This window comes from Lissotriton helveticus, chromosome 1_1 (assembly GCF_964261635.1).
Source record: "Lissotriton helveticus chromosome 1_1, aLisHel1.1, whole genome shotgun sequence".
Lineage (NCBI taxonomy): Eukaryota > Metazoa > Chordata > Amphibia > Caudata > Salamandridae > Lissotriton > Lissotriton helveticus.
In genome coordinates, this window is record NC_136057.1 from 357,795,345 (window position 1) to 357,816,179 (window position 20,835).

The following is a 20,835-nucleotide window of genomic DNA, read 5'->3' on the forward strand; positions in this document are numbered from 1 at the left end:
AGAGCCACACACGCACGCGCAGAGCCACACACGCACGCGCAGAGCCACACACGCACGCGCAGAGCCACGCACGCGCAGAGCCACACACGCACGCGCAGAGCCACGCACGCGCAGAGCCACACACACACACGCGCAGAGCCACACACACGCACGCGCAGAGCCATACACGCACGCACGCGCAGAGCCATACACGCACGCGCAGAGCCATGCACGCTCAGAGCCATACACGCACGCTCAGAGCCACACACGCACGCTCAGAGCCACACACGCACGCTCAGAGCCACACACGCACGCTCAGAGCCACACACGCACGCTCAGAGCCACACACGCACGCTCAGAGCCACACACGCACGCTCAGAGCCACACACGCACGCTCAGAGCCACACACGCACGCGCAGAGCCACGCACGCGCAGAGCCACACGCGCAGAGCCACACGCGCAGAGCCACACGCGCAGAGCCGCACGCACGCGCAGAGCCGCACGCACGCGCAGAGCCGCACACACGCACACACGGACACACGGACACACGGACACACGGACACACGCACACACGGACACACGCACACACGCGCACACACGCACACACGCGCACACACGCACACACGCACACAGCCACACAGTGCCACGCACGCGCAGAGACACGCACAGCCACGCACACGCACAGCCACGCACAGCCACGCACACGCACAGCCACGCACACGCACAGCCACGCACACGCACAGCCACGCACACGCACAGCCACGCACACGCACAGCCACGCACACGCACAGCCACGCACACGCACAGCCACGCACACGCACAGCCACGCACAGCCACGCACACGCACAGCCACGCACACGCACAGCCACGCACACGCACAGCCACGCACACGCACAGCCACGCACACGCACAGCCGCGCACACGCACAGCCGCGCACACGCACAGCCACGCACACGCACAGCCACGCACACGCACAGCCACGCACACGCACAGCCACGCACACGCACAGCCACGCACACGCACAGCCACGCACAGCCACGCACACGCACAGCCACGCACAGCCACGCACACGCACAGCCACGCACACGCACAGCCACGCACACGCACAGCCGCACACACAGCCGCACACACAGCCACACACACAGCCACACACACAGCCACACACACAGCCACACACACAGCCACACACACAGCCACACACAGAGCCACACACAGAGCCACACACAGAGCCACACACAGAGCCACACACAGAGCCACACACAGAGCCACACACAGAGCCACACACAGAGCCACACACAGAGCCACACACAGAGCCACACACAGAGCCACACACAGAGCCACACACAGAGCCACACACAGAGCCACACACAGAGCCACACACAGAGCCACACACAGAGCCACACACAGAGCCACACACAGAGCCACACACAGAGCCACACACAGAGCCACACACAGAGCCACACACAGAGCCACACACAGAGCCACACACAGAGCCACACACAGAGCCACACACAGAGCCACACACAGAGCCACACACAGAGCCACACACAGAGCCACACACAGAGCCACACACAGAGCCACACACAGAGCCACACACAGAGCCACACACAGAGCCACACACAGAGCCACACACAGAGCCACACACAGAGCCACACACAGAGCCACACACAGAGCCACACACAGAGCCACACACAGAGCCACACACAGAGCCACACACAGAGCCACACACAGAGCCACACACAGAGCCACACACAGAGCCACACACAGAGCCACACACAGAGCCACACACAGAGCCACACACAGAGCCACACACAGAGCCACACACAGAGCCACACACAGAGCCACACACAGAGCCACACACAGAGCCACACACAGAGCCACACACAGAGCCACACACAGAGCCACACACAGAGCCACACACAGAGCCACACACAGAGCCACACACAGAGCCACACACAGAGCCACACACAGAGCCACACACAGAGCCACACACAGAGCCACACACAGAGCCACACACAGAGCCACACACAGAGCCACACACAGAGCCACACACAGAGCCACACACAGAGCCACACACAGAGCCACACACAGAGCCACACACAGAGCCACACACAGAGCCACACACAGAGCCACACACAGAGCCACACACAGAGCCACACACAGAGCCACACACAGAGCCACACACAGAGCCACACACAGAGCCACACACAGAGCCACACACAGAGCCACACACAGAGCCACACACAGAGCCACACACAGAGCCACACACAGAGCCACACACAGAGCCACACACGCAGCCACACACAGAGCCACACACACGCAGCCACACACAGAGCCACACACGCAGCCACACACACGCAGCCACACACACGCAGCCACACACACGCAGCCACACACACGCAGCCACACACACGCAGCCACACACACGCAGCCACACACACGCAGCCACACACACGCAGCCACACACACGCAGCCACACACACGCAGCCACACACACGCAGCCACACACACGCAGCCACACACACGCAGCCACACACACGCAGCCACACACACGCAGCCACACACACGCAGCCACACACACGCAGCCACACACACGCAGCCACACACACGCAGCCACACACACACACGCAGCCACACACACACGCAGCCACACACACACACGCAGCCACACACACACACGCCACACACACACACGCAGCCACACACACACACGCAGCCACACACACACACGCCACACACACACACACACACACACATAGCCACACACACACACACACACACATAGCCACACACACACACACACACACATAGCCACACACACACACACACACACACATAGCCACACACACACACACACATAGCCACACACACACACACATAGCCACACACACACATAGCCACACACACAGAGAGCCCCCCCCACACCCCCCCCACAACCAGGAGTCAGGAGAGCAAGCACAACCAGGGGTCAGGAGAGCAAGCACAACGGGGGGGGGTGGGTGGAAAGCAAGCACAACGGGGGCGGGGCGGAAAGCAAGCACAACCGGGGCGGTGGGGGCCGTAAAGCAAGCGCAACGAGGGGGCAGGAGAGCAAGCGCAACGAGGGGGCAGGAGAGCAAGCGCAACGAGGGGGCAGGAGAGCAAGCGCAACGAGGGGGCAGGAGAGCAAGCGCAACGAGGGGGCAGGAGAGCAAGCGCAACGAGGGGGCAGGAGAGCAAGCGCAACGAGGGGGCAGGAGAGCAAGCACAACGAGGGGGCAGGAGAGCAAGCACAACCAGGGGTCAGGAGAGCAAGCACAACGGGGGGGGGGCGGAAAGCAAGCACAACGGGGGGGGGGCGGAAAGCAAGCACAACGAGGGGGGCAGGAAAGCAAGCACAACGAGGGGGGCAGGAAAGCAAGCACAACGAGGGGGGGGTGGGCCGAAAAGCAACCACAACGAGGGGGGGGGGGGCGGAAAGCAAGCACAACAAGCAATCGGACGTCCCTCTAGCCCTGGTGATGGAAGGGTTTCTGCTGGCGAAATGAATGTTTAAATGACTGTTTAATTGTGTGATGACAGTACAGACTTGTATCCCCCCCTCCCCGTGCAGAGAAATCTTGTGTTTGTATTATGCAACATCCATAAAACATTATTTTAGATTAAAACAGACCTAATTTATGAGACCTAGGAGAGGTCACGGAGATTTGCAGTAATGTTAGTGAGCTGCTGCTGTGTCACAATATTGAAAACACACCACTATGCCTGAATATTAGATATTAACACATTTAGAGCTTGGACGAGTGTTTCTGTGCAGTCAGTGACCTGGGCAAAGAGGGCAGGAAAAAAGATGAAACTGGACCATAAATTCAAAGCAGGTCCGAACAGAGGCCACCAAAATACGACGGTTTTGCCCATGGCCCCCAAAATCCTTAAGATTTCCCTGCCTGCAGAAAGCATCCTTATCAAGTGTCAACAGAGCCTGGAGTTGGGGGGCGGGCAGGAAGGCGCGGCTGGGTCTCTTCTGACGCGGGGCGCATTCTTGTCCCTGTGCTGGGCATCAGCCAGTAAAGCCATGCGACTGATGGTCCCAGACTCTGGTACCCCTCTGCCCCTCTCCCTGCACCTGCCGCCCCCTCTCACACCGCCTGATACTCAATGGCGTGGCTAAATGGGGCGCATTGACTTTTAAATTTCTGTCAGGGATTTTCATGGCTTAACAGCTGCTTTCTGACTCTCCAGAGGGCGACGAGCCCCACAGAGCGGGTCTGTTCCCAAATGTTGATGGCCTGGAATGCAGGTGGGTCCTGGGGTGATTATGGAAGCTGGTAATTCAGCTAGGCCCGGGCTGGCCCTGGGAACCTCATTCTCGCACATAAATATCTCGGAGCAAATCAGAGCTACAGATGGCTGTTAATGAGAGACTGGGCAGAGGGCAGAAGGCAGCCGGCACTCGAGGGGGGCTGCTCTGTGTTACTAGACCCCCAGACCCGCGTAACAGTAAGTCACACGCAGGAAACCTTCGCCCGGGACCTGACGGACCCAACACAGATGCATCTCTGGAGTGAGCACCGCGAGACACCAGAGAAGAGAGTGAGGGAGTGACAGGGGAACCTTTCAAATTCCCCCGACGTTGGCGTCCCCCCTCTGGGGACTCGGAGAGTATGCAGCCAAATGCGGGGAGAGCAACGGGGGAGCGGCCCACTGCCAATCGGGGCCGCTCTACCCTTGGACGGGAGACCCACGAGACGCCCGCACTCACCGTTGGCTGCAGATTTAATAAACTATGGAACCAGGCTTCTGTCACAGTAACAGCAAAGGGAGCGGGGTTGGATTTCCGTAGTTTCGGGAGATTCCCTCAGAAAATGCCTGTTTCAAAGTTTTGGTCCAAGAGCGTTGACTCTTCGAGTCATGACTGAAACATTCTAGGAGGCAAAGCGCAGTCGCATAAAAATGAGAACAGGTTCAAGGTGTCACACGTATGGCGACGTCATAGCTGCTCCAGAGAAGCCCTAGGTGAGGGGGAGGAGGATGTGGCGTCATGGCCAGCGCTGTCTACCTTGGAATTGTGGTCGTAGGTTCTAGTCCCGGCGTCCTGATCTGTGCAAATTGGGTAGAGTTCGCTCTTTATAAAACTGCAAATCAATAAATAAAGTAAGGACCTAGAGAGACATATATAGAAACTGGCAGGCACGGGAGGAAGCTGGAGAGCAGGGGCAGTGGGAGCAACAGCAACTCACTGAAGCTTTGTGTACACCGCTAGGAGACTTTAAACAAAGCAATCAGTGCGCTATACTAGCACACAGTGTGACTCGACCGCATCCAGTCACCCCTACGCTAATCCCGCCCTCCTCCATGGGCTGTAAGAGGACACCAATGGGAATGCCGCGCCGTGAGTTTAGGAAGTTTTAGGTTCGTAAATGGGGATTTGTATCGCCGGGGTTTTTGCATCACATCATACCCGTGGCCTAATTTGATCACCCATCGCCCTCCCATCGCTCCATTATGTTCTGCCACCCTCACGAAGAAGCATCCGTGTCGTTCAGCAGGACCACCGCCCCTGCCAGCCTCTGGCCTTGCCAGACCCCTCACCTTGAAAATGAAGTAGTCCCACATGCGAGCCTTCATGGTGGGGTCGGGCTCGGTTATTGGCCGCAGGGTCCGTAGAGAGCTTTGTGTGGACGATCCGGGAGGAGTGAAGGGCACCTCCACACCCTCCTCCGCTCCCAGTGCAGTGGGGCTACTGTCCGAATCGGCCGAGTCTTTCAGCGCAAACATGGTGGACACATCACAAGCACCAACTGCATCAACCTAAGTTTCAATGATTGATTACAATTGTAACTTCCGGTCGGCAGTGTAAGCCCTTTAGGAAGGGTCAATACCGTGACATTATAAGACGTACGTCCACAGACTAGAATGGCACTTTACGTTTCAGGCAGGCCAGATGGCATATGTTCCCAAAGGAAACTGAAAACCCGCCAAGCTTAGGCGGGGCATATTACAATTAGTTGGCTAATACAACAGCGCCAACCATCTTCTTTCTCCGAGGCGAGGCAGAAATGCCTCGGAGAAAGCACGGTCATTTTTCGCATTTGGGGGCGTGTTTACGTTCTCTCCTCTTCCCATTGGCTGGAAGGTAAAATTCCAGCCAATGGGAAGAGGAGAGAAAGTAAATGGAAAGAAGCTTAAAAAAACGCCTCCGAATCTGAAAAAGACGGGGCTTGAACCGACTGACGCCCCTTTCCTCCAATGGCTGGCCTCCGTTTAGGAAGCATTAAATCTTCAGAGCTCCGCCCACACTGCTTACAGCAGTGCGACGAGTCCTCGACCTAAAAAACATGCACTTTTGTAGTGTGTTTATCTAGGTACCTGAATCGATATTCCTATTCTTTGCCCTTGTCCGGTTATAAATCAATAACATCCCTACAACGGCATAGAAACCCTTTTCATAATTCAGTCATAGCGCATGCTGTCACATTAAGCAAGCCTATTCCTCCAGCCCCCTAGAAAGCACACCGAGTTCTTAAACAAATCCAAGCCTCCAGCAACATGGGAAATCCCAGCTGCTTTGTTTTGATTTCGTCCGAGAACTCCTGTAAAGCACTGTAAGAACGACCAGTTCTTAGTGACATCTTTATTGACGTCTTATGTCCAGCCTTACGTCAAACCCGGCACCTTTCAGGTATAAATATACCAACGTTGCCTTAAGCAAACAAACGGTGGTGATGAATCTGGAGCAGCTACTACTTGCCCAGAGCCCAGCTGATGCGAGAGCCCACGGACGCTGCCCCTCCCTTCTGACGCGCTGAGAAAGACGCTGTCTTTTCTCTTGCCGAGAAATCCAGCCTCCGGCGTTTCCAGCTTACCCTTGCGGGTGACTGGGATACCGAGTCCTGAGAGAGAGATACCAGCCCTCCTGCCTTCTAATACCCAGGTACTGAACTGACTAAACCCTTACAGAGAATTCTTGAGTCAGATTCTTGGCAAAACAAACTTAACTTAAACTGCTACTTACTTACTCCTTCCCACGTATTAGGCTTAGGTCAGGTACACCGGGGTAGGCGTAGTTAGAAGCACCAGTTGAGTACGATTAGTCAATGTATATATGCATGTATCTATTTTATCCATTTTAAAGTATCATATGGCTAAGAAACCATATCAATGCTTTTACAGTATTATTTCATAATCCTGCTTTTACTGTATGCACTTTACTTAACTATAAGTATTGCAATTGTAGCAATTCATTTCTCTTGTATGAGGAAAGAGACTGCTCAATAAATAACACCTTTTATTGAAAACGCCCGTCTCTCTTTTTCTCTGCAATCTGGTGAAACTAAGTACGCACTTATTGACTGAGTGAAATAGCTGTCTTTTGTTTTCACACGACTCTAGAGATACACTCTTATTCAGGGAGAGCAAAGTTGTCATGTTTTATGGTTGTCAGAAACTAAATCCCTTCTTGTCTATCCAGGGAGGTTAAACTCCTCCTCCCTTATTCGAGAAAGTTTCTAGTGAACTCTGAGCTAGCTGGCAAAAAACTTAAGTCTAATATAGTCAGTAGAGACCTAGTTCACCTCAGTCCTACGTCTACACTACTGAAGATATTATTCCAATGCGCAGAGCCTATTGGGACTATAGGAACTACACTACACTTTCAGTTAACAAACTGAACCAAGTAAGTTTGTTACTACATGGTGAGCTTGGAGCCATTGTGTTTTCCTCTTGTTTTCCTTTGTCTCTTTTTTCACTCTCCTTTTCTCTTTTTCTGTATTTTTCACTCGCTCCTTTTCTCATTTTTTTCCGCTCTTATTTGGACTATTGAATTGTTGTTGCTTTCCAAGTAAGTTGGTGAAGATCACTTAACTGGCACATAATTGTTCAGCAAGACAAGATGGTGAATCACATATCATTACAGTAGTTTTTGCTTGAAAGGTGCAACTGCACTATGAAGGACGACCGTAAAAATGTAAGTAAATAAAGTCAAAACAACTTTTATTTAACTTTCAGGTCATAATGTCTATAAACTGGGGAGTCCTCCTTTATTTTGCAGTTTTATATAGTGCAAACAAGACCAAAAAGGGTGTTGGAGGGCTTTACAAATGAACAGTTTCCGATACAGATAGGTAGTTTACCAAAGAACAGTACACATGACGGTATAACAAAAGAACAAAGTTACGTTGCAGAATCGTTTCACCAGGTAACATGTAAAAATGTCTGCTCTGATGTAGGTGTACTTCATTTTTTCTTTTTAAAATCTCCCATTCTCCTCCTCTGTCTTCCTTATGGGCGGTCGATAGGCGGTCCTTCAACTTACATGGCTACCAGATCTTGACTACTGTCAACTTTTGCAGTCACCAGTAAAGTGACGTGGAAGTGTTTATTGGGAGCATTCAATTATAAAAAGTAGAAAAAATAGTCATGCAATGAAATCTGAACAGCATTTAATAATTGCCCATTATATTTTCCATTATATTTTCCCCACAGATCAAACATATGATGGCCTTCATCGAGCAGGAGGCTAATGAGAAGGCAGAAGAAATTGATGCCAAGGTAATATCAACAACCTTTTCAGTTGTGCCCTTGATGAAAGATCACAAATTTGTTGTGAAAGCTTAATATTTATTTTCATTTGACACACTGCAGCAATACACAAAGCAGTCAGATCTTGGAGAGTGAATTATATCACTAGTCAAGCTGGGGAATTGTATAAAAATGAATATTTCGCTTTTTTGAGTAAAAGGTGCACAAAGTAAAGAATGTAGAGTTAATCTAAACCTAATATTTTGACTTGCAACAGAGTTTCCATAAATAACCGTTAAGATATTTTACTGCGTTCCTTTTTTATAAAAAACTACATATTTCTTCCATTTATTTGTGTGATGAGTTAAATTCTGTTTTATTTGATAAATTACACAGCCTTTCAAAATATAAGAAATGTTCAACGACTGGTTCTGTTTTCTTTTGTGATAGCACAAGTTGAAGCAGAATCCCAACAAGTCAAGTTTTTTCTTTTTCCACACATTCTCTAAATTATGTACAACTGCATTATTTCTGCTGTTTCTGATTTGTTGACAATAGCCGAGCACTTAGAGAAAAGTATAATGTTTCACTGCAGAATCTCAAACAAAACTTGCAATAAAATAATCAGGATGCAAGGTATGTGGTCCCCAATTTCAAGCAAGAGCGGGCATCCTGTTCTTCCTTGATAAAGGCTTTAGAAAGTATTTATTTTGATTTTTTTTTTTATTAAAATCCACTTACCGTAAACACAATGAATGTTTATGTTGTAAAGTAAATAGTGGTCGAACGAAACTCAATTTTTCAATAAAAATTGTTGTTTATATTTGTACAGTTTTAATTTATTCTGTATTCAAAACCTGGAACATTCGGACTACAACTTCTCCAGCACTCAAAATTGCAGGCCTGTTAGATTTGGGTCGAGTGTTATTAAAGATACAGTGGCTTTCCAGGAGTTTTTGAATCTCCGTTCCACACAGCATATTAATCATGTGAGAAAGCACCCCTTCCTATAGGGTGATGTTCATTAATGTGTTGATAATTGAGACAAGTGATCCTGGAAACATTTTGGCGATAGAATATCTCCCGTAGAAAAAAATAAAACTCTCCTATATTAATGTTGGGCATATGAACTTGTTGCAAGTTTAAGAAGTTGGCAACCACCTTCTCAGATGGTTAAACTTGTTCATTCCCGGTTAAACCCTGGCCAACCTTTGGATGTCAATGTCTTGCATTGGAAAAAAAATTAAAATCTTTGATAATTCAAATGATGAAATAAGATTAGGGTCCAAGCAGTATGGTTCTAGGAATATTTGCATGCTCTGCCAAAAGGTCCTTAAATAGAGTCAGAGGTGACTTTGAAAAGTACTTAACTAAAGTAACTCAGTCTGAGAAAGTATATTTTGATACCTTGTTGGTTCTAAAATAAAAACAACTATATATTGTTATACAAACAGTTGGCCTAGAGTTCAGTTCTTGAGTGTATGAGACCATTTGCTGACTGAGTGTGTACAACAAATTATTTACACTGTCCTCTGATACTGACCAAGCTACCGCTTTAGAGAGTAAGGTTATATCTAACTTTAGCCTCTGCCAAACCTCTGGGGACTGTGAACTCTGTGCACCCTTACTTTGGTCCAGTATATACAGAGCCACTTTCTTACAGCCCTTCCTTCACTATATAATAATGAAAAGTAACTAAAATAAATGTTAGCCAACAGGGCAAACAAAACCTAATCAATACATAACATAATCATGAAACTTAACAGGAGCAACTCTTGTAGGAATCTTCCTGGAAGTGGCGCGTTCCTGACAAACACCCTTTCCGGAAGGAATTGCATTAGCGGGAGTGTAATTAGAATGAACAGGAGTTGTACCGGCGGTAGAGTAACCAGAATGAACAGGAGTTGTATTGGCAGAAATGTAACCAGAATGAACACCCATCTTCTCACCAACATACACAACCTTGGATTGGGGTACCACAGAGGTGGCACATTTGTTCCACGTTTTCCCGTTCTCGAACACCAACACATGGTCTTTCACCTCCCTCACTTTTACCGGAGCTGAAAACCGAGAAGTCCCCTTGCGAACAAAACTGGGCTTCTTGGTTCTCACCCAATCCCCAACACAAACAGGAGAAACTTTCCTTGATACAGTGGCATACTTGGATTGATTTTACCGCTCTCACATCTGCAACTTTGCCTAATTTACGCTGATCAACCACTTTTGTAGACATGCAGTCCTTGTTTAACTTGGAACCCGCAACTCTCCCCCATCCTCGTCGCCAATGGAAAGAAGTACACAGGTTGTAAGTAGAGTACTTCATTTATTGTGTCCCGTCATGGCAGCTTCCCGGCAGCAACTGCCGTAACTGTACATTCTATGTTACTCGCAGGGAACACCACGATCAGAGAACAGCGGGGAACGGAACGTTCCAGATCCCCAACACATTCCAGTGTTTAAGACAAAATTGCCTAAATTGGTACTCTAATGAAGCCTATATGCTATTTGACTGTTAGGAGATGGTCTCAACGAGGGCATGGGCACATTATGGAAGGTATAGAATACTTTTCATTTTACTGTTGGATTTCAGGGCCTTGCACTGCTAGGGGAGAATAAGTGCGTATACGAGTAGTTTGTGAGAGTACTGGAGGCAATAGAGTCTAGACAGTATGCCAGTGGTACCTGTAGTAGGGAACACTGGAGCATTTCAAAGGAAAAATGTCTCTGCATGTGTCTTATTGCTGCTTGAAAGATCAGTCAGTTTAAAAAGTTCAGATGTTGCATATGCACTTACAGCACCCTCACGTACCATTCCCTTCACATTAGCTCTTCAGTATACCCAACAGCTAAAGTTTATGTATTAGTGGCAGAAGTACACCTTTTCTGTGAGCTCAACCTGATTTGTCGCCCTTTGCCAAGGCTTTTTGCTGGCTACGGAACTTTCTGCACTTTACCCCTGCTGACCCGTGGTTAAGTGCCTGTGCTCCCCCTTTGAACATGGGCAAAGTGGTATTCTCCTAAATGAATATTTAACTTGCCAACAAGACACTAGTTTATCGTACAAAATTTACCCAGGACTTGAAAGTTAAATTCCACTAGTGGATTGCAGCTACTATTGTGCCATCCACTATAGTTGCAGTGCACGCGTGGCTTCAGGCCTAACATTGTAGCCTGACTGTAACAGTACAAAACTGAGCCCTGTCAAAATTAATCATCTTGACAGGTAAAAACCTTCCTTTTAAATATTAAAAAGTCAACATAATGTACAATTGTAGCCTACAAGGCAGGGTGCATGGTATTTATTAGTAGGACATGTAGACATTTAAAGTTAACATGTCCATATAGTGATTAGAGCCCAAAAGAGATTTTCACTGTGGAAAGCCTGGCTGGTCGATAGAGAAATACTGGGAAGTAATATTAAATACTATACATGTATCTCAGGAATAGTACCAGGTAGAAAAAAAACTACTATTTTTAATAGTTATTAAAAATACAGTTCAGTGGTGTGCTTTTATTTATTTAATATAAGAAATATTAAGGAAAAATTACTTTTAGAAAGTTACCCTTTACGTACCTGAACAGTCAGAGGGCTATTTAGCATACGCATTTGCCAGCTTTCAATCTGTGCTCAGCCTTGAATAGGTGCGCGATGCCTCACAAGCAAACAATAGGCCCACCTGAATGGGCAGAGAAGACTCATCTGAACTCCACAGAATATGCAGGGCACTGGCTGTGCGCATGCTTTTTGATTCTACAGTGCAAAATCCTGCTCGACGGGTCTGTTGAGCCACTTGTAAAACTTGAAAGGGATAAAACGGGACGCCAAGACAGTTCTTATGGATCCCCTTTCTAGATGCTGAAGGTCCCTGCTTTTGTCCTTGTAGAAGTCTATCTCTGGGTTTGTTGTGGTTAAAGTGCTTTAACTCAAACTGGAGTTTAGTATTCGATATGGGAGAGACACTAAAATTACCATAATACATTCCCCACTCACCCCTAGCCATCAGAGCCCAAGTTTAATGAGGTTAAAAACGTTTACCATCTTGGATTTGCCAGGACACATTGTATTGTGGGCCTGTTTGCAGTTAAGCAAACGGGAACTCCAGCAAAAGTAGTTAGGTCAGGGCCTGAGAACCTTTACCATATTGATTGGGAGTGTCGAGGACTCACTCCTGCCCAGTAGCTTATGCCAAGCAAAAATGTGACATTTCCAGACACCCACTTCAGAACACTTTCTGGACTGTAGAAGATCAGAAGAGTATTGTACCTGCTGGCTCTAACCTGAGAAGAACCCCCAAAGGACTGAACCTACCCAGGACAAAGAAGTGGACTTCAATGACCAGTTAGTTAACCTTCGGTGTGGCTGCAGGGAGACAACAAGCTACAATCTGTCTTTTCCTGGAAGTACCCAGTTGTTAAGAAGCACCTGGCCTCTGCCTGGTACCTTGTGAGTCACTAAGTGCCTCCCCTGTGCTCCTGAGAGCCTACTGTGTACTACTGTGGTTGGTTGGGAATTGAATAAACCAAGCCAGATTGTAAGATCTTTGAGGATGAACCTGGTTGGTGTACAAGCTCCATCACAGTCCGCCTCACATTGCATCTAGGTCCCAGTCTACCTAGGCCATTGACTATCATTAGCACTTTGTGGCGCTATATTTACTTAAACTGTAAGCATTCATATCTCCGGTCCACATATTGGATTTGTGTTATTTTGGTGTAATTGTGTTTATTAAATTGTACTTTTTTTCTAGTTTTGCTTGGGATATTTATTGTTTGGGATTTTGACTTTATTACTGTTTTTTGTACTGCATAACTACTTTACACATTCTCCTACAATAATCATGTCTGCTCTGTGCCATAGCTACCAGGAAGTTGAGCTAAGGTTAATTTAGTGACTTTGAGGGTTCACCCTGACAAAGTTTGTCATTGCTTGAGGTGGGTAGTCACGCACCTCAAATAATAATACAATTTCTTGCAATTATTATGTCTTTGTCCCATCAAGTCTCTGTGTTGGACCCATCAATTTAAATTAAAGGTTAGGTTACATACATACATGTAGACTGTTGGAGTCCCAGATCGAAAGTTGTTTTAGGCTAGCGAGGAAATCTTTATAAACTATTTGCAGTGAGTCCATGTATAGAGCAAATGCGGTAAGAGACTTGGATGCCATAATTAGTGCAGTACTCCAGGTTCAATCTCGATTTACCTGCATGAGCACAGTGTATGATTCTGGTGTAGCTACACTATCTCTCTGTATTGTGGGTATTGTAACTACAAAGAAAGACAGGAGTTCTTAAAGAGACCTACTACATTTATGAGATGCATGAAAAAAAGTTGGACATTTCTATGGTGATACTTGGTCGCCAAGCGGTCTTTGGACCTAGTGATCATGCAAGTAACTATAATACCACACCTTTACTTTCTCCTCCCTTCACGCCAGGACTACCCAACCTTATTTGTTTCCTGTTCAGCAATGCTTTCACTTGACAGGACCAATAAGAAGGCTCCAAGGAAGGCATCCTCTTCACTACCTCTTTAGGCATAACCCCCAAATGAGCAACATGTTTCTAACTTGTTCTACATCCAAAGAACACTCCATGCACTGTAGCAGTCACTTGCAATTGTTCTAGAACTCCTGTTCGCGCTCTAAAAAGAGCAGCTATACTCCACCCATTGTAAGAAGCATTTTAAATTAAGAAAAATTGTAAATGCCTTGTTTAAGCTTTCATTTGCTGCTTAAAATAGCATTGCTGTATCTCCTTGGTGTTACTGTAATTTTCACAAACAGGCATTTTGAGATATCTTCAAGCTCTGGGTTTAGCTCTAACTTGCTCTGCAAAATTTATGACCACTTTCCAGTGTGTAATATTAGCTCTCTCTGTTTTCACTTGCTCTCTCTACAGGCAGAAGAAGAGTTTAACATTGAGAAAGGTCGTCTTGTGCAGACCCAGCGATTGAAGATCATGGAGTACTATGAAAAGAAGGAGAAGCAGATAGAACAGCAGAAGAAAATGTAAGTTAAGTTTACAGGAGAAAAACGGGGTCTTGTGGAGTGACATGGAGCATTCTTAATTATTATTTTTAATGTACAATTAGTTTTCGCTCTCTGAAGAGCTGTTAACTAGAATAAAATGCAAAGTGGTTATTGGGTCTGCACCTCGCCTTGCTCATAAGTAGATGGCTTTCTTGTCTCTCAGTTCGATGCTTCTGATTCAGTGGCTTTTCTCCTTATTTTTAGGTAGAAGCTAACCAGACACCCCAGCTGTCTGGTTGCAAAGAAATACTGGGCACATACTGAAAGCTTATCTAGAAATGCATTCTGCCTATCGCTTAGCATTGCGATTGTGTTTTGGAACTCACATTTGCTTACATTCTATTCACTGGATTTAGTTGTTTTAGGCCGCCCAGCATGTCTTGGTGTCTCCTGTAGAGAATTTCCACTTTGCCACATCTCTGATTGGGCCCTTGTGTTCTTCCACAAGTACTTAGTTTCCAGTACCTTTTTTTTGTTGTTATTTTTTTTGCTATTTCATGAGGCACTTTTTGAGAGTGCTTGTGTTTTCAGCTGTCTTACTTGTATGCTACTTCACAGAGCATTCGCTGCAGCTCAGTATGTTGTAATAAATGTATTGTGTTTCTATGAAAAGGTTTCATACTTCATATGTGCACTGCTATACTTTTGGTGATAAGGATGGGTTACTGTTCAACCCGCCACTTATGGCAACCCATTTGAAATTTCTGCCCACATTATGTTCAAGCAAATCATGTTCGAGCAATTCACTTTCCTCAGAGAATGATCTTTCTGCATTACTGATTCAACTTATCTCTGGTGCTAAGTGTCAATCAGGTATGCCTGTGACCATGCAGGAGTTCAGAAGAGGATTGAGCAATAAAGAGCCCTTTATTTATATATTTTTAATCTTGGTACATTTGCTGTGTTTCCAGAGACTGAAGTTAAATGTTAGGCAATGTCTTCTGGCAAATTGCTGTTTGTTCTTTTAAAAGGTAGGTTGGTGTTTACCCGTGTTTCTTTGACTACAAAATCAGAAAGGTTTTGTAAAAATTAACTTTGCGACAATCTTGCTAGGTACAGGGTGTATGAAGGAAAAGGCTGCAGGATGTCATTTTTTTTCTAGTACACAATTTAAGCACCTGTAAAGGAACCAAACAAATATTTCGGAATATATGAGCCGTTAGGAATTTTAAAAAGTATTGAAAATGTTCTTCAAATTGAAAGGAAAAAAAGTATCTTACTCTTAACAATATTTACATGAGATAACTTATGAAAGCCTACTTGACTTCTGTTTTAGAGAGCTGGAAAATGTAATTGATCTTGATGCAGAAGGAACTACTTTATTAACTGGGGTCTTAAAATAAGCTTATTATGAGAGAGCAAGGTAACTGCCATAGATATATTGGAGGAACAATTTGCTATTCCTCAAATAGTTTTTAAATAGCTAAAATGACTGCAAATGGTAGGAAAATGATATTATTACTTAGAAATGTAGTATTCAAACAACTCTGTAGCAGATATCAGAATGATCAACCAGTCCATTTCACCTTTCAAATGGCAGATAATTGAACTATTATAGATTAATCACTTTTGCATGTCACAGATTTTGATAAATGCATTGAATTTACTATCATTCCTCATCCAGAAAGAGATCATTATCCTCAACACATTTCCAACTTCTTTAAAACACTCTGACAGAACTATTCAACCAGGCACATGGAGGGTAAACTGGAGAATTATCTAGAATAGCAGTTTCAAAGTCGGTGTAAAAATACAGTGGGAAAAACCTGTTATTGCAGACATATTAAGGCAGACAGATGACCCTTCAACATTTACTGGACATTGGATATCAATCTGAAAAAATCTACTAAGTAACCTCTTATTTTTTCTCCTGTATCCAGCATCCAAGCAAAAATGACTCGAAGAACCTCTGTGGACCAACATATATTGTTGAAATAAGATAGTATAGGAGAGAGAGAGAGATATGCACAAAAACTTTATTGAAGAAAAAAGGGCCATCAACCAGGAATGAAAAAAAGAATATATTTAGTATTAGATTACAGGGACATGCTGATACCTGGTTCGAATTAAATTCTATAATCACTAAAAGCACTCAAATTTTGGTCTTTTGTAGCTTTCGGCTCGCAGGGCTTCCACCTGGCATAGAACATCACATCTTAGCTGGAAAACATTTTTTACATCCAATTTATATTGAGGGGACACATCTAGCCATGAAACTTCATTAACTCCTATCCTGTCATGATATTGTGGCCAGGCCATGTGCCAGATTTATGTTTTGATCATGGGGATGCAAGATTAACAGATGGGGGTTTGACTGTAATCCAAAAGGGCATCAGAAAGTTTAAATTGGAAGAAGGATGAAATACATGAATGAGAACTAGGGTAATTTTGTTTTGGAAGATAGCATGTGTGACTAACCTGAAATTGGTTGCTTTACAACTAGAGACATTATTGCCACCTGTATTGCTATGGTATGAAATTGGTTGTGATTGTGCCCTTGCTTTGTCCCCAGTGCCTATCTTATACAGAACAGTGTAATTATAAGAGCTATAACTGAACCATTATGCTTATATTCCTTTGTGGTCTTTCCAGTTACAGTTGACTGCTAGTCTGTGTACTTTTTGAATGCCTCACTTTGTTGAAAAAGTTTTCCTGTTTTCCTTTGTGTTATATTAGAAGAAGCATTATAGATAACTTGGAAATAGGATTAAACTTTGTTTTCTATTCTAATTATCTTCTTTCCATGTGATTTACAGTCAAATGTCAAACTTGATGAATCAGGCCAGATTGAAAGTCCTGAAGGCCAGGGATGATCTTATCTCAGTGAGTATAAGCTGCTATATGGCATCAACTTTTCATTCCAGGGTTTGAAGTTGCATCTTCTGTCATTCTTAGTAGAACCTGCTATGAAGATAAAAAAATAAACTATGTCTATCGATGTATTCTAATACCGTTGATGCTTTCTACCAGAAGAAAATGCTTTTAAGTAAATACTTTAAATTGCAGTACCTTTTTGAACCTATGCTCTTGCATTGCTAGGTGAACTAGTTTACAACAATTAGTTCTAAACTTGATCTGTTCTAAAATATATATTTATCCCAGTGGGTATGTATACTTTACCAGATGGGAGAAGCTGAAAGTTTGCAGAGCACGCTTTGTCATTACCTGTGTATCTTGTCAAATTTTCAAACCCAGTAACGGGCTTTTAGTCTTATTTCTTCACAGCAGGTTTAATTTTGTACTCCAGGCAGTGGTAAGAGGATTTAAACTTAACACTGAAATTCTAGAAGCATGTTCATCTTGTTGAAAGGGTTTGTCTCTTATGCCGTGTTTTCATTTCTTTTCCAGTTTGCTTATTTTAGCATTAATAATTTCCAACTATAAATCTAATTTTATTGCAATGCTTCAGAGAAAATTTGCTCCTCCTTGTCATTTTTGTTTTATAATCAACTTTATTAGATTTTCAAAAGCACGAAAATTCATTGGCAGCAGATCACTTATCATTGGAAGGAACATGGCAGGATACACAGCCAACAAGACATGGGTGGCCCAGCTGAGCTGGGTACGGCAGGTCAAATATTCATTGCAGGTACATAAAATTAGGCAGATCACATTGGTAGCAGATTAAACCATTTACCCACACTTTACCAAATAAGTCCGGGCAACCCCGGGCTTCGAAGTGAGACTCCTCCTGCATTCCACGCCAATCCACACCTCTTCTCCATTTCTGTACAGTCGGCGCCTTGGCCTGGGTCCAAAGCGCAGCTATATCTTTTTGCCACTGCCACGGCCGTCCCCAGAAAGCGCTTATCTGCCCTGGAGCCATCCAGGCCGTCGAACACGCCCAGCAGCAATCATGGGGAACCTCCCATCCCAGGGCCTGCTTGAGTTCAAGTTCTACCCCTCTCCGGAACGGCGCTAAAGCCGGACATTGCCATACCATGTGATAGAAGTCCGCTGGAGCAGCGTCACAGCATGTACATGCTGGGGAAGGTCTCATACGGGCCCGGAATAGGCGCGAAGGAGTGAGGTAGACTGCATGAAGGTAATAAAGTTGGACCAGGCGCAACTTGGAGGATGTGGTCAGGGTTTTGGGTGCCATAAGGGCATCTCGCCAGTCCACCTCCTCTAGGGGGCCCAACCATCCCCCCCATCCCTCCCATCGAGCCCTGAGTCGGTCCAGGGATGCGGGACCATTATTCACCAGTGACCGGTATATGCGGGATAGTCCCCCCGCCCGCCTATCCCCCTCTCCCCAGGTTCCCCATCATCACCTGAGCCTCCAGCGGGCTGAACTCTGGAAAAGAGGCAGGGGATGAAATTTGTGCATGGAGGGCATGTCTGAGTTGTAGATATTTATAGAATTGGGAATGGCGAAGGGCGTGACGCTGTTGCAGGTCGGCAAAGGATTGAATGTGGTTTCCCACCCATACGTCTCCAAGCAACGAGATTCCAATGAGGTCCCAGCGGCGAAACCCCTGCAGGGACGAGACCTCATGTAGCCAGGCCCCGTTTCAGAGCGGTGTTTGTTGAGTGAGCTTCCGGTCCCACCGCACATGGCGTAGGGCTGTGGGCCAAGCCATGAGTACCGTCCTCATAACAGGGGGTAGAGCCTGCGGCACCGGACTACCGTATAAGAATGACTGGATCTGCGCGAAGTCCATTGTGGTGAGTTCCACTCGGTATGCTGGGTTGGACCAGCCACCCGCAAACCAGTCGTGGATCACAATAGGCCTCGTGGCCAAGTAGTAGAGGTGGAGATTAGTCACTCCCATGCCTCCATCAAAGGGGGAGATACGACAGTGCGCCAAGGATAAACGCGGCCTCCCTCCTCCCCAGAGAAACTGGGTAAGAACACCGTCTAGTTCCCGGAACCAACTCCCCGGTAGGTGGATGGTGATCTGCAAAATGTAAAAGAAGCGGGGGAGGCTCATCATTTTAAAGAGCTCACTTCAGCCCAGGGGATTAAGGGGGAGGGCCTGCCATTTCTTGAGGTCTGACTTCATCCTGGTGACCAAAGGCGCGACATTCAAAGCCCATTCGAGCTCTGACAGAAGGGTAATCCAGACGGTATTTGAACGATTGCCTCCGAAGGGGGATATTCGTCTGCCAGTCAAAGCAAGCCCGGGAGGGATGTAAAGGGACCAAAGTTGATTTTGCCGGGTTGAGTCAGAGGAGCTCCAGGCATCAGGGGCCAGAACTGTCCGGGTCCGCCAGATAAAGCAGGTCGTCGTCTGCGTAAAGGGCTATCTTCTCAACCTGACTCAAGTCTCAGGCCCAACCTAGGATGAGTGGGTCCTGCTGGATGAGCGCCGCCAGGAGGGGTGAGAGCGGGGCACCCCTGACGCATGCCCCTCCGGATTGGGAATGTCTCAGAAAGCTCGCCGTTAATGAGAACACGGGCTCTGGGGTTAGTATAAAGGACCCTGACCAGGTGGCGGAAGGGGAGGCCGAAGCCCATCCTCTCCAGCACATCCTTAAGGTACTTCCAGTCCACCGTATCAAAGGCCTTCTCAAAGTCTATGAAGAGCAAGGCCAGATACGGGGTTAGGCGACCATGGTGGGCCATAGTCTTTACAAATAACAGGGTAACGCCAAAGTCAATCGGACCTGGGTGCAATACAGGAATATAAGAGTGGTCCGTAACCAATATTTTAAACAATAAATTATGACCGAAATGGAAGAAGTCGGTATTGTGTGAGAACTTCAATACTGATCATTTATATCAAAAGCAGGCGTTTAAAGCATCTATACTCCAGTCAAAATTTAAAGAGTACCTGTATTCAGCATGACCACAATGGAAATAGCGCCAAGACAATTAATTAATTGCTTATGCGTAGTTTATTTTAACAATTTAAGAGCATGTACGAGGTTGCAAGGAAGGAGAAGGTAGGAAAGTGGTGGTGAATAGGAAGGTATAAGTCAAAGAAGGATACAAAAATAACAATTAGATATTTCAACAGACTGGGACAGCAATCCAGTCAAACAAGGCCTGGCCAATACACGTTTTATAAATTTACATGTAATCTGTGAACTCATATATCCTGCATACAATGCATTTTCATGGATCAATCTGGGGAGGGCGGTACAGGTCTACAAGGTGGAAAGGTGTCGACGTTTCGACTCGACTTGTGCTGTGAGGGTAGTTTGCGACCTCAGCGGCGAGTCTTCTTCAGGACAAGGGAGGGGGGCAACCTAAAAAGGGGTAGATGTATATTAGGCGTGGGCGCTAATCTTGTGGTCATGGTGCAATGGTCATTGAATCGATTACTGACCTATTCCTGTTGCCAGAGTGGCTACCCAGGAAAAATCCATACTGGAGCAGC

The 20,835-nt window shown here is 46.3% G+C and overlaps 1 protein-coding gene across 1 annotated transcript in view; it reads left to right on the forward strand.

Annotated features, from left to right (window-relative positions):
* The window catches only part of ATP6V1E1 (ATPase H+ transporting V1 subunit E1), a 199,848-nt gene that overhangs the window by 19,360 nt on the left and 159,653 nt on the right, over window positions 1-20,835 (forward strand). Inside the window, exons 2-4 of the mRNA XM_078673633.1 lie at window positions 8,443-8,508; window positions 14,379-14,488; window positions 17,266-17,332. Coding sequence (XP_078529759.1) covers window positions 8,443-8,508; window positions 14,379-14,488; window positions 17,266-17,332 — 243 coding nt within the window. The remainder of the gene's footprint in view (window positions 1-8,442; window positions 8,509-14,378; window positions 14,489-17,265; window positions 17,333-20,835) is intronic.